Genomic DNA, 14,756 nt, shown 5'->3' on the forward strand with positions numbered 1-14,756 from the left:
CTCCCCAACCTGCCCTGCCCCTGTCGGTGACTCTGGTTATGGTCAAAAATATTTTCGCCAGGACAGGGAGGCCAATCAAAGCAAATGTAAATGCCAGGGGGGAAGGATTGTCAGAGAACTGACTGGACTGACTACATTGCAGAAGAAAACATTCAGACATATACTGATACGATCTTACATGCCGAGAGAGGAAGACATTCTCTTATCCTGTTTTACATGATATCTTTTATATTATGCTTTTTTAAACACCAAAAGTGCATTTAGAACATGCTCTCCTCTGTGATTAATTGAATTGCTTACCTTAATTGGGGGCGACATAGGTCAGGAGGTAAGACCGGTTGTCTGGCAGTCGGAGGGTTGCCGGTTCAAACCCCGCCCTGGGCATGTCGAAGTGTCCTTGAGCAAGACACCTAACCCCTAACCCCTAACCCCCAACTGCTCTGGCAAATGAGAGGCATCAATTGTAAAGCGCTTTGGATAAAAGCGCTATATAAATGCAGTCCATTTACCATTTAATTGGGAATATCCAAAAAACCAGGATAGAGATCAACCAAAGCCCATGCATACTTCATCCTTTTTAAAAATAATTTCACAAACTATTAAACACACCATGTAATTTAACCCATAAACATGTTTAATGTACTTATAAAATCTTCTTTTTGCTTTTGCCTATTGGGGTGTCATGCTTGCCAAAATCATTTCTGCTTTCAGTGATATTTATTATTACTCTCCTTCTACTTCTTCAAAAATGGTTGTAATCTTTGTACTGATGTATCACTTTTCTTTGTAATTTGTCATAACTGTAGAGGGCCCTACCCTGCTTGTCTAGAACCTATAAACATGCAGGTTGGCCATTAGTTGCTGCTATTCTAGATGGTTTAAAATGCTAAATTGGACAGGCTGTAACCCTGTATCCTCCCACAGATAAAATTGCCTTACGGACCTATAATATGTAAATTTTATCACTATTTTCAAATACAGTTATAAACATATGTGTAAACTGTTTTGTGAGAGTGCTCACAAAATATATACTTACTTCTTTGTGTTTGGCCCTCTTAATTGCTGCTGGATTTTCTAATTGCTATATTTTCTTATTGTTTTTATATAAATCCAGTATTTATGTTGATGAATCACACCTCATTCATCAGACGATACAAAAACTGCTGTTCTTGCTGTCCTACAATTGGCTTGTTTGCGACAATAGCCTGCTTCAAGGGGAAAAACCACGCAAAGCTTGGGAAACAGAACTATGCATTGTGTACTGAAGCTCCATGAGTTATGGCACTGTCCCACTTCTGAAAAAGCCCAATCAGTAAAAGAAGTGGTGACTAAGTGCTGTGTTGCGCTTGTGTCAGGGCACCAGCTGTGTTTAGCATCCGACAGCTCTGAAGCCATCTTTTCCATAAGCTCTGGGCCTGTTCTGCGGGAGCGGTCGGTAATGTCATCGTTCTGCTATCTTCACTATCTGCCTCAGCTTCAGCTGGGGCTGTTTTGTCTCCCTGCATGTAGAAGGATGGCAGAGAATATGTGCATATATTTGTGTTTGTGTGTGTGTGAGTGTGTGTGTGTGCCTGCATGCCTGTGTGTTTGTGTGTGATTCTATTGGATGCCTCCTCTAACTTCTGTGCTGAATCATGGAAGCTTGAAACTGTTTTGTCTGTATTTCTAGTGTGGCTGCAGTGTACAGTATTTTGACTGGGTTGTACGTTTCTGGTGTGGAGTGTTCTGCTCGTTCTCTCTCTGTCAAAAAAGCGTCTTTAAGCGTGAGCAATACTGTCCAAGTCAAACTGATATTCCATGCATAATTAAAAGCATCAGTAGGACTGATTTGTGTGCGCATTTGTATAATCTGTCCTTCCATTATTTGGTCTTAGCAAGCCTTCTTTCTTGAAGCAATGGCACTTAGTGTATTTTCAGTGTTCAGTTTCCAGTCATGTATTTAGTTTTTCTTTAGGGACTAGATTAAATCTCACCACTACTCTACACTGCTTTTCCTGGGTAGAGCTGAATTCTTGGAATAAATGTTCAGTAGAAGGAGGAAGCAATGTCATGTTTATCACTTCCTGAAGTCATGTCATATCACAATACCCAACCTTCACATCATGCATGCAATAACACACATGCCTTCTGCCACCCTCTCCTCAAGAATGGATGCTATAACATAGATCCGCCCACCACCTTCTTTCACTGCTGTTATGCCTAACTGTGTACTGGTTATGGTGTAAATAATGGTGAACACCTGCAACTAAAATGAATCCAGTCCCTGAACCTCCAAGCAGTTAGATAACCAGCACCTGAGAGTGGCTCACAGTCTAGGATAATCCTGTTCATGTGTGCCTGTTGGTGGGCAGGGAGTAACTGTGCTGGAGAATGGTATTTTCCCTTTGATCCCATACCGCTGTGTATGTTGGTAGAGTGTGGCTAAAAGTGGGAGGGTGTGTTAGGGTGGTCTCTCCAACGGCTATGCAGGGCAACAAGAAACCAGGCCTATGGTTTGGGCTATTATGGCAGGTGTATGGTGTAGTGTTATTAGGACAGGAGTATGGTTTTGGGTTATAAGGGCAGGAGTATGATTTGAGGTTATCAGGGCAGGGGTATGGTGTAGGTTTATTAGGGCGGGGTTATGGTTTGTTCTATTAGGGCAGGGGTATGGTCTAGGGTTATTAGGACAGGAGTATGGTTTAGGATTATAAGGGTAGGGTATGGTTTAGGGTTGTTAGGGCAAAAGTATTGTATAGGGCTATTAGACTAGGGCTATGGTTTGGGTTATTAGGGGTTAATATAAGGTAGTATGGCAGGGGTAGGGTGTGAAGTGTATGGTTCTGAGGTAGAGATGCACGACCTTCCCTGTGCTGTGGCATGTCAGACAGCAACTTACCATCCTAACTTCAGCTACTCCCCTCTATTCATAGACCCTAAGCCCTATTGAACAAAACAGTCTGCCCTTTTATAAACATGCCTGTAATCTGCTTCTTCATTAGCTAATAAGCCTCTTTCAGGCTGCACCACAGCACTGTGACAGCTAGGATTAAATAAGATTTTTTTCTATTTAACTCATTGCTGTCTGATTCTCCCCAGGAGAACAAGAATTGAGCCACAACCTTTTAATTCTCCACATTCCATTTCAACATGCCCTTGGTTAAAGTTCTCACCAAACATGACCCCTGTGATCTCTGACCATGATAATTCACTGGGGAGAGAGGAAGAGAGGGAGAGGGAAGCCAGCTCGTCTTTATACCTCCTTAGTGGAAGGACATACGGATCCCAGACAGTTCCATTCTGTTCACCAAGGCCAGTCTGCACACAATTCCCAATTGTAGAACAAGAACATGCTGAGAGAGCATGTCCGAGAGACATTTTGTGCAAATGCTTTGTGCCTGGAGCATGTGCAGCAATGTCCTGTGACAACTCAGCCAGCCCCCTGAGCTCTCTGGGTGTATGGAGTGAAGGTCAGATTCTGTGAGCACCATGTACACTTTTTTTCTGGGAAAGCTCATCTGATAACTGCATGTTGGAAAACTTACTTAAACATTCAAGCACAGTGTTAAAATGAAGGGATGTTGTAAAAAAAATGACATAAAATGGCCTACAGTAAAAAAGACTAGACATAATAACATAAATTAAATAATTTGGGGAAGTAAAAAATAAATTAATTAATAAAATGTGGTTTAGTGTCTTAGCAGTCCAAATATCTTTGCCAAAACACTCAGTAATTTAGAGACCTAAACAAAAGAATCAAGATCTGTTGTTTTAACACAGGTCATAGAAAGCATAAAATAAATCCTTCATAGTTGCTTTGAGAGTTTAATCAGTAATTCAGAGGTTTGATACCTTAAAATGATGTCAGTAAAATCTTTAAATCAATTCTAAAAGTCTGACTGCTGGATTTTGTGCTAGCTATATTGTCCATATTGAAAAGAGAACCTCATACACTGGTACTGTCAACACAGCAGATGATAGATTAATTCATTTAAAACTGTGGGCTTGCAGATATAGTGACATTGTCCCAAGCCTCGCTCTGTCCCCAGCTCACCTCCTCTGACTTCCAATCAGGAAGAATACGGTAGAATGAGTCAGCGAGCAGCAGCAGAAAAACAAAGGATATTTGTTATTAATGAGGCAGCACGGCTGCGGATTGCTAATAGAGCAGCACTCTCGCATGGAGTCTGGAAGCCTTCTGCGCACTCGTAGCTCCTCCCCTCTGAGCAGCTCGGGACTGGGGCAGCTGCACTCAGCTGTAACTCAGAGGTGACAGAAGGGCTGACCCAAATTGGAGGAACATCCGGGATGGGGGAAGGGGATTGTGAGATAAGGTGTGTATCCCAGCAGTTGACAAGGGAGGAGCTGGATGGGCAGTCTATGGTCACGCTGGAGGGACCTGATAAAGCGTGAAGACTGCAGGTGCATATTTCAGAACATGGTTTTCAGCTGTGAATGAAGAGAAAGGGGATGGTAAACAGAAGGATTGACTTGATAACTGGCTCATCAGCATTTATCACAGTCCAGAAGAGCACAGGTCCTTATAGAGAAATCATGTAATATTCCAGGAGACTCACAGTGTATAAGAGACAGTAATCAAGGGAGTGAACAGAATGAGAAGGAAAGAAGGAAGAGGGGAGTGTCTGTGACAGGGAATGAGCAGGGAGGGGTAAGAGACAAAGATGGTTTGTGATAAAATACAAAAAAAAGAACATGCAGTGTGAGTTCTGCCTCAGGAGCCAGACTCAAATATATAAATACATTAAAAATCAGTGGTTCTTTGTTTGAGCTGAAACCTCTGAGCCCATGGCTACAGATGGGCCTGTGAACAGTGTTGTTTACAGCAGTTCCCTTGTTTAATACTTGGGGGAATTCATTATAACTACAGAAATTGACACATTCAATAATAGTCCCAGATTAATGAGTACAACTGGCTTTGTCCAACTCTCTGAGCAAGATGTTTGAGCACAACAATTTTAATTTCTGTCTGCTACTTTACGCCAGGCTGGCCAGTGGAGGATGGGCTCCCCCTCAATAGCCGGGTTCCTCTCGAGATTTCTTCCCATTGGGGAGTTTTTTTTCTCGCCGCGGTTTGAGGGTTTTCTTCCCACTGGAGTTGAGTTTTTTTTACCTTTTGTACTTGCTATTTGGGGGTTCAGGCCTGGTGTTTGCACTGTTAGCTCTTTTTGATCTGTCTCTTGCTGTGCTACACTGTAAAGCGTCTTTGTGACAGTTCTCTGTAAAAAGTGATATACAAATAAAATTTAATTGAACAGTGATTTTTAACACTATATGTTCCAAACACATTACTTGTTTTTTCCTTTCCATGTAACACTTTCACAACACTTTGTAAAAATTTAAAAATATTACTTTCATTAATTTGTTTTTCAAGTAATATAAGCACATTGTATGTAGAAGACCTCAAGTCCCCTGGCTCCTGCAACGGTCAGTACCCTTGACTGATACATCCATAGCCAACTGGTTGATGGGAATGTAGCAATTAAACAAAAAAGCACATGGAGTGAATTAATGGATTAGTGACCAGTCACCTTGTTGGATACTGTACCTTCATTGATTAATTTGGGCAAATAAAGAGAGGTTAATAATCATTTGATTGGTCCATGAGTTACTGTATATGAGGCCAGCAGGAATTTTCACATGCTGGGACAGCTTATGCATACATAATATTAACCCTTTAGTGCATTTCACATAGTTCCACAACCTTGCAGAAACTGTGCTTCTCTGTGATGCTCACTGCACCGGTGTGTGACACTATGTATAGAAAGTAACAGAGATGATACTCCAAAAGCATAAACCACAGCATTCTGTTGCTGCATTATTCATGGTGATGTTCTTGCAGTATTCTGCTTTTCATTAGTTTTGCTGAATAAAACAGAACTCTGAGGCAACTGTCGCAGGTTTGACTGGTTCAGCCAGCTAACCTGTGACCTGAAAGGTTTAAAAGGCAGTCAGGCAATTCTCCTCTGAGACCTGAGAGAGCGAACCTCACAGCTGGGCTCTGCTGCTCTCTGATTTGTCGTTTAGACATTGCTTGTTGTCCATCCCACATGGCGCTCTGATTGGCTGTCCTTATTAAATGTTGCACCCACACCAGTGGGTTGAGGGTGCGACAGTTAATAAGCACCCGTCTTGTGGTTTCCCTTAATTAGTCCTCATAATTTTATTATTTATCTTGTTTTGTACGTGTCTGTTCATTAGGTTATTGTTATCACCTGTCTTGCTGTGTATTTAAGTTGCGTTTTCATCATCAGTCTCTGGTTGGTCATTGTGTTTTCTCTAATACTGTTTGCCAGTCACTTGTATTGTACTTTAGTTCACAAGTCTTATGTGTTTTTTTCCTGTATGCTCTTTAATTTATCATTTTCATGTTTGTCGCATGCCATTCCTGTTTGTTGTTTTGTTGACGCTTTCTACCAGTAAAGTCTGAGTTGCCTGCATTTTTTACGGTGCATTTGGGTCCATCTGCCTTAGACTCTCATTGTGGCAGCTTTTATCAGGATGCCTTGTTCTTGCCTTCATTCCACGATCCTAGGGGGCATGGTGATCAGTTGTGCAACCCCTGTGTCTCACCCCCCTCTCTCTGTGGGCTGGTGTGTGACCCCCGTTCTCTCCCCCTGCTCCCTGGGCAGATGACAGCGCATCCGCGGCCAGCAGCATGGAGGTGGTGGACCGGATTGCGTCTCTGGAGCAGCGAGTGCAGATGCAGGAGGACGAGATCCAGCTGCTGAAGTCTGCGCTGGCTGACGTGGTGCGGAGGCTGAATATCTCAGAGGAGCAGCAGGCACTGGGCACCAGGAGGGGACCAACCAAAGGTAGCCCTTACCCCACCTCCCATAATAATAATAATAATAATAATAATAATAATAATTACTAGTATAACTATTAGTAGTAGTGCTAGCAGTAATAATAAGAAAAATAATAATAATCATTAAAAACAATTTGTTTTCTTTTTTTCCATTTGCATCTTGGAATGTTTTAGAAAGAACAGACAGGAAATGCACCTATATGCATCTATAATTTGAATGAAAAGTGTGATTATATAAGAATTAAAATAGTAAAATCATCATATAAAAAAAATCAAAATCAACTGGCCAACTAAAACAACTGTAATTGAATAAATTACAACTATATGGAGGTAACTGTCAACAAAAAGCAACAAAAAATTGTTTTAGAGGGGATTCAGATTTTAGAGAGGGAAGTCAACCTTACCTGCTCTGATCACTTCAGAAAGACAGAACACTACGCAACTTGACAAAGACGACGTGATCTCCTTAAGTTTTTAGCTTGGGCTCATGGTCAGAGGGCACTGCAGTGTCAACCTCTTCAGCTGCTAGGAATTTCACAGTGATACTGCACAAACTGTCTTACTCAGAACAGCAAAACAGTATCTCTGGCATGCAGATTCTTCCTGTACAATATCCAGAGAATCTGTCCCTTCCTTACTACCTACACAGTCCAGGTGTTGGCCATTGCTATTTCTGGACTACTGTAGCTCCCTACTTGCTTGTCTCCCTGTCTCTGCCATTAGGTCTTTGCAGCTCATCCAGAATGTTGCTGCTTGTCTGATCCACCAGCTTCCTTGGTCCAGCTATGCCGCTCATTTCCCTACACCAGCTATCGATATTAGCTTTCATGAAAAAAAGCTTAGTGCTAGCCTATGGTTCACCTGAAAGGACTGACTGCTGCTTTATAGCATCAAAAGATCATTGGACCATAAGCTCTGCAAGCTTCTCTTTCCCCCATGCATGCCTGCATAAACTTTCACATATGGAAATATTTCATGAAATGAATACAGCATGTATGGTGTGTGTATTAAATATAAAATTATATATATTTAAAAGTATTGTCTTATTTAACCATAAAGCTATATGTTAAGGAGTCACAATAGACTGCTGCTACTGTTAGGCAGCTATCGTGAAGTGAGCTGGGCTTGATGTCTAAAATTGTATAGACCTATATAGTAACTACATCAGCATTTTGTAATCAGTGACAACATAGCAATGCATTGTAATTTGTTGGTTCCACTACGACTTTCCTACAAAGTATAAAGATTGAAAATGTGTGTCTACAATCAAGCATAGCATGCATTCAATTAAGTATAGTTTTCTCTCATAAATTTTTCAATATGTTGCTGTCATATAACACATTTCTATGTCACCACTAAATATATTATTGCAGTACAGTAACTACAGCATTGGGTTAGATTTATGACCCATTAATCAACGCAACACTAGCCTACGGGAGTCTAGCAGTTGTCATTAGCAAATCATTTAAATAAGACTGCTTTAATGTACTACAGCCTAATAAAAGCCTGTAATTTGATTAAATGAAAAATGTCTCTCAATTATCTAAAGTCATGGCGATAACAGTTCTTTCTTGCACTCAAAATCATTTGATGTGTTAGCGCTGGTGTAAGGATGCCTCACACCGCACATAGATGCTGAAGTCTGGCCCTGGTTTTTGTTTTTGCTCTTTCTGCTAATCCTCTCTGTCAGCTTAGCTGCTGCTATGAATCTCCAGGCTGCAGTGACATGTGTGTGTATTTTTGTGTAAGGGGCCATGCCATCATTACATACAGGGTCCAAACAGCATCAAACACACAACAGGTACCCCCGCACCACCTCCTCAGTGCCCCCACAGTTGGACCTCCCTTCTGCCAGTACAGCTGTGCACACAGTCAAGATTGAAACCTAGCAAAGCAAACAGTGAAAATCAAATCAAATTCCACAGTGATAAATATTTAATACCCATTTCTCATGGGAAAGGGAAATGAAGATATTTTTTTCTCCTTGCAGGTGAGCTAATAAGCAGGCTGCAGGTGCAGAGGCAGTGCATTTTGATGTATTACATTTTAAAAGAACACAGAGGGACTAATTACCAGGGATGTTGTGATGCAGGATGTGTAGTTTTCTTCTGTAGTTATAGGAACATAGAGCAGTGAATCCATTATTGCATTGACTGAGGCTTGGGTATATTAGGCCATGTGACCACCCGTCCTGAATACGGAGTATGTATAATGTAGGGTGGTTGACAGAAGTGTGCCCCTTATCAGACCCCCAAAGGAGAACAAAATGTGTTTACAGTGCTGACAGGGAGTCAGTAAGGTTTGATAAAGAGACAATGCTATTGTCCCAATAGCACTGTTGCAATCATTATGCTGCCTCAGTGGAATGCTCCCAAACCTACTGAGCATTATGCAACCTTGGGTTTTCCATATACAGTGTAATTATGTTTGGTGTTGTTGAAAAGCCGATGTCATGGGGAACAAGTTGGTGCCATAGATGCTGTGGTACAGTGGGTGCTGAATAAAAATCTTGGAACACCATTCAAAAGGGAACAGTAGGTAATGCACATTACCTCTGAGTCAGCAGTCAACTATGCTACAAATGGTTAATGTGGTTTGATAGGCTTACAGAGAAGGCAAGCAGCGGTTGTTACTGCAATTTTGTCGTGATCGCGTCTTTCTTTGATTTTGGGTTTTTCTTTTATCATCAGATCTATAAGGGGAAAGGTAAGATGGTTTGAGAAGACTCATCCATACGACCTCCTGCATGCCATTCGCATGAAGCCATTTAATTACTCACATTTTGATTTGATTATTTCACAGGAATAAGAACAATGCTTAAAAGAACAAATACAGTATAGTCGCAGGCCCAGCTCAGACAATCAGATTTTCAGTGGGTACAAGACAAGTGCTTTATCAATGGTTAAAACTTTCCCATTTGATTCACTAAACTTGCCTTTGGAAAGTCAATGCTTTGTCTCTGAAACACTATGATTGGTGCACTGTGTCTGGCACTTTCACAGCACAATATATTTGTGTATCAGTCTTGTCTCAACATTGGCCAATGTCATCTTTGCTTATATAACAGTCAGGCAGATCTTGGCTGTAGCTATTTCTATATATGATACTCAATGCAATGTATACAGCAACAAAGAAATGCAAAAACTTGTCTAACAAATTAAACAGATTTTCACAGTGACCTCTGAGGGACAAATTTCACAAAGGAATATTGTATATCAAAATGCCATTGGAGAAGTTTTATTTTATGCGATGAAAAACATGTTTTCAACATAAAAAAATGTCAAGTTACTCACACATACAAAGCACTGTTTATAAGTCATTCATTCAAATCTAGGCCATTAAAAGTATTGATATCAAAATTGCGGCAAGTTACATGCAACACTATTGGTTATCTTAGCTCAGACGAATTAAACATGCTGTATTCCAAAGCAATGCTACCCAATGTGTCCTAAATTGTTTCAAGTGGACGTGTGAAGTTGTTTGTGAATTCTGTCTTTTAAAATCGGGTCAGACGGTACAGAAATGAATGTTTCTAAGGGCTGAAAAGTGCCAAACTCTCTGTCCCCTATAGGTATGGGGCATGCCGCCCCGGCAAGGTGTAATTTGGCAGGATGGTACACCGGACATCCCAATCTTATTTTCCATTAGTTTCAATTGGCTGAACCAATGATTTGCCTTCATAACAGAGGCATGTGCAGTACAGTATTGCTTCTGCGGCTCCACTTCTTGGGTTGACTGAATCAAGTTCGCTTTCTCGGCTGGTCTTGTATTTGTGACCCAAACTTCCTAAGAGGAAACAGTTGCTGCTGCTGTGGAGGCTTTCTTTCTGCTCATGTGTGTCACCATTCAGGTCACTCTGAACCAAGTAGCCTGGATGCTGTCTTATTGATCAGGTTCCAGCTTAATGTTCAATCAGTTAGGGGTGCTGCTCTATAATTCTTACAGAATTACATTGAGGTGTGATTGCACAGCTACTTGTTAAACCAGAGAACCCTGGTGGCACTTACGTACACCACTGGAACATACAATATGAAATTGATTTAAGTCTGCTTATTTCATATGAAACCATGCTGGATATTATATTAGCAGATGTAGATACCAAGCATGACTGTCCAAATGGACACTCACATTGTGCTTATAATAGTAAGATAGTATACATGTAGGAGTGTGCAAGAGCATAAGATCTATGTGTAGTACTGAATACTGTACAGTATGTGCTTTTTCAACAACCTCAGCTTACAAAACAATTGTATTTTTCATTTTAGTTGTCTTTCTATTGACATTGAATTAAAACCTCATGCTCCCCAGATAGGCCTAATGGTGCACCCTTCATCAATGGTGCACCCTTATCCAAGCAAGATCACTTAAAGCGACCTATTGGAAAGGCTTCATTCTCATGCTTCCTTGGTATCTCTCTCCTACAGCCAGACCCATGATGCCAACCTTGCCCCTGAGGTCCACGGTCAACAATGGCACAGTCTTACCAAAGAAAAGTGGGACACTGCCCTCCCCTTCCAGCACCAGGAAGGACAACACAACACCAGCAACCAAGAGGTAAGGACAAGAGAGTAACTACACAAGAAGAGTAAATGACAAATTGTAATATGAGACTAAGTCACAACCTGAGGGGGAATCACTCAGTAAGAGTAACGTTAGGCCGATGTGCTATATGATAAATGTCATATCAAGTTTCATGTCGATGGGTTTTGTTTGTTTATGAAGGCATATTATAGTTAGGCAAACTATAGAGCTTAAAGGGGTATTTCACTTTGGTAACATCTTAAGCTCTTTAGTTTCCTTACCTATAGTGTCTTCATGAATGAGTCATTTTCTGTTTGTCCAACCAAATCTTGAACCAGTTGACTTCCATTCATTCTACGAAACAACCTGGAAAGCGTAGCCTACTTCTTGCGCATATGGTCCATCTACTAATACTTTATATATTATATATCATATATGTTTATATTAGCTCAATAGTAATTCACTTGGTAAACCAACAGACACAAACTAGTTAGCCAGCCAGCCAGTGAGCCAGGGGAATGTCTAGACATTGGCAAAGACCGGGGGCTTAGCCCAGAACATAATGCCAAAGTTCACATCCACGTTAAAATTCTATAATGTAAATAACATAGCATTCTAGGTGTTATAGCCTATTATGACAAAGCACTGACAAAAACATGAATGCAAACCATAAAGTAACATCCTTGAGTTTTCTCCTTATTTTCCTTTTTATGCATACTTTCCTTGTTGAATTTTACGACATTCTTTTTAGAAATAAACAGAATTCACTTGTTCAGGGTCATTTTTTTCCAGTTTGCATCAAAAGCCACCGCCCACCACTGATACACACATCATAAATATTTTAATCATTATTAACATTATTATTTAAATCATCAACATCAAGCTAGCTGGCTCTGGTTAGATGCGATGGCTAATTTAACATTAAAGTTACATTTTGAGGCAGGAACAGTGTTTACTTCAGCTAACGTTAGCTAGCTGCAAACCTCGTTGGGCAATGTTACATATGCTAGCTAAGTTAACTAACACATTAAAACCAAACATTAATTATAGAGTCAGCCATCATACACATTAAAATTCTAACATCGGTCAGACCATTAGTCCACCTTAGATTTCTAATTTGTTACAACACTACCAAACAGTGATGTTGGGAAGTGATGTTTACATGCATAGCTACAAATGCATCTGCTTCTTGGGTGATTGATCTTGCTGGAGTATGCTGCGGTGGCAAGATAAGCTAGCTCGGCAGCTAGCTACGAGAAATGGCTTGATTGGCCACAGCTCATTTCATCATCTCAAACATAGAAAACAGATATCGACATGCGCAATTTATTTGTTGTCTATCTAACGTTACATCTTGTAATGTTAAGGTTACCTTTTTCCAACATCTCCATCCATATGTTTTAATCTCTGTGTGTGTGTGGTTGAGAAAGACAGAGATTGCTTCGGCAATATTGTTTATATACAGTCATGCCAATAAAGCATTATTGAATTTAATTAAGAGTGAGATAAGGGGGCGGGGTGGATTAATAACATTTACACCAACAGCCTCAGCTTCTTGAGCAGTCTTTGTTGTTGTAACATTATATTTCATGTTCTCAATGTTCATAATTCATTGCACAATTATAATTCGGCATGAAAAAGATACCCAGGGCTATAACCCAGTAGCCAGGGCCTAGGGACACCGCTGAAGCCAGCTAGCAGTAAGATGTAATGTTGGCTAGCTAGCCAACTCAGGATACTAAGTTTTTATCTAGCTAAATGATGTGAAGCTAGTAGCTACCTACTGGCGGCCATGTTTCATTAGCCCGCGCGGTCCATTGGATCCTTCTCGCAAGCCAGTCTTACCTCAGCCAGTATAGAAAAATAATGCACACATCCAAGCCAATTGAGTATTCCGATAAGCTATTTTTGCTTTGTGGGCACATGACATTTGTGAGTTGAGAATAAAATTCTGACACATGATTATGTTTATTGACACTATGGAGCTTCACAGTTTGTAGTCCTAAAACATGGAAGTGAGTTAGCATTTATTTGTCAGAGGTGGTCCAGCACTAGCTTTTGGTTGCTAAGAGGACGTGTATCAACCACCCCATATAAATGAATGGAACTTGACTTAAATTTAGCAAATATTTTTTACAGTCTCTGCCTCTGACTTATTTGCCGGCACATAAAAAAGCCGCGAAAGTACTGATAAAATAACCACTGGAGGATAACAAGGACATTTTTTCCTACGTAACTACGTACAGGTTGTTACCGATATTTCGCCTATTTCGTGTATAGTTGCAAATCTGTTTACGTTTTCTTGTCTGTCGAACGAAGGTGGTCGCTAATAGGTGCTCTCGCTCTAGCATTAGCGATAGACGCACATCAACCGATTAACGGTTACGTTTATTATTTCTTAGCCATCTCAGGTGGCCCACCTGTTGCTAGGCAGAATTCGTAGGGGCAGACATGTTTCTGCCCCTCCGCCCAACATAATTTGTGGGAGGTTTTCCCTGCTTACCCAGATCACGCTCACGTTGTTCTCCTAGCAACGATGGGGCAGAGTGCTCCGCTGCCCCACAGCAGAGAGATAGGACAGGGAGCGCAGTCCGCAGCGCGAGCACACACATACACACAAAGGAAATTACTCCAAAACAGCACTATAAGGATTGTGAGTCAAGTGTATTATATTTATACACTCCAATTTCACCACTGAATCACTATTTTGTATTAAATATAAAATACATTATGTCACAACGTTCAGATGTTACGATAATCTTGCACCACAGTGCCACCTTTGGTGGGGCACTGCCCCACATGCCCCTAATGTAAAAATGCCCCTGATTATTATCATATATGTTACAGGAAAAATTAATAAGGCAGTACCTTCATGAATACAGTAAATAAGAGCAATGATGAAGAAAAATCTGATTGTCTAACCTCTACACTGTACATGCATTCCTACTGCACAATGCAATTAAGGCAGTGCTCCTCGAACTGAAAGGCTCCTGGGCTTAGGCAATTATTTAGACAGTATTGTGGAGAGTTTATTTCTGATGCAAAGTGGAATATTTGCAGGACTACTGCAGACATACACATTAAATCCTATGTAATATTGACCTTTCCTGATCTGTCACATTCACCTCAAGTAGATCTCCAGAGGCCAGTGTAGGAAATTAATGGGTGGAGGAAAATTGGGAGGGAGGAAATGATCACTTGCATGGCAATAAGCACAATTAGATTTCCCATCACACAGTAATAAGATGTCTGAATTTATAGAACCTGAAAATCCCCGATTACATTTCCTCTGTAGCCTCCATTAATTAACCCATAGTGATTAATCACTGAGTAAATGAGATTAATATTGACCAGGTTGCTGCTCACAGCATGGATTTCATAGTAAAATTAATTAATCAGACTTTGATGACTGCTTATAAAGAATATGCCG

At 40.7% G+C, this 14,756-nt stretch overlaps 1 protein-coding gene across 5 annotated transcripts in view; it reads left to right on the forward strand.

Annotated features, from left to right (window-relative positions):
* The window catches only part of eml1 (EMAP like 1), a 94,373-nt gene that overhangs the window by 35,040 nt on the left and 44,577 nt on the right, over window positions 1-14,756 (forward strand). For 4 of the 5 annotated variants that reach the window (XM_035429016.1, XM_035428988.1, XM_035428998.1 and 1 more), the window contains exons 2-3: window positions 6,630-6,812; window positions 11,230-11,359. In XM_035429016.1, coding sequence (XP_035284907.1) covers window positions 6,630-6,812; window positions 11,230-11,359 — 313 coding nt within the window. Of the gene's footprint in view, window positions 1-1,415; window positions 1,436-6,629; window positions 6,813-11,229; window positions 11,360-14,756 lie in introns of those variants that run through there. The other variant, XM_035429026.1, reaches the window with a different exon arrangement.

Source organism: Anguilla anguilla, chromosome 1 (genome assembly GCF_013347855.1).
Source record: "Anguilla anguilla isolate fAngAng1 chromosome 1, fAngAng1.pri, whole genome shotgun sequence".
Taxonomy (NCBI): domain Eukaryota; kingdom Metazoa; phylum Chordata; class Actinopteri; order Anguilliformes; family Anguillidae; genus Anguilla; species Anguilla anguilla.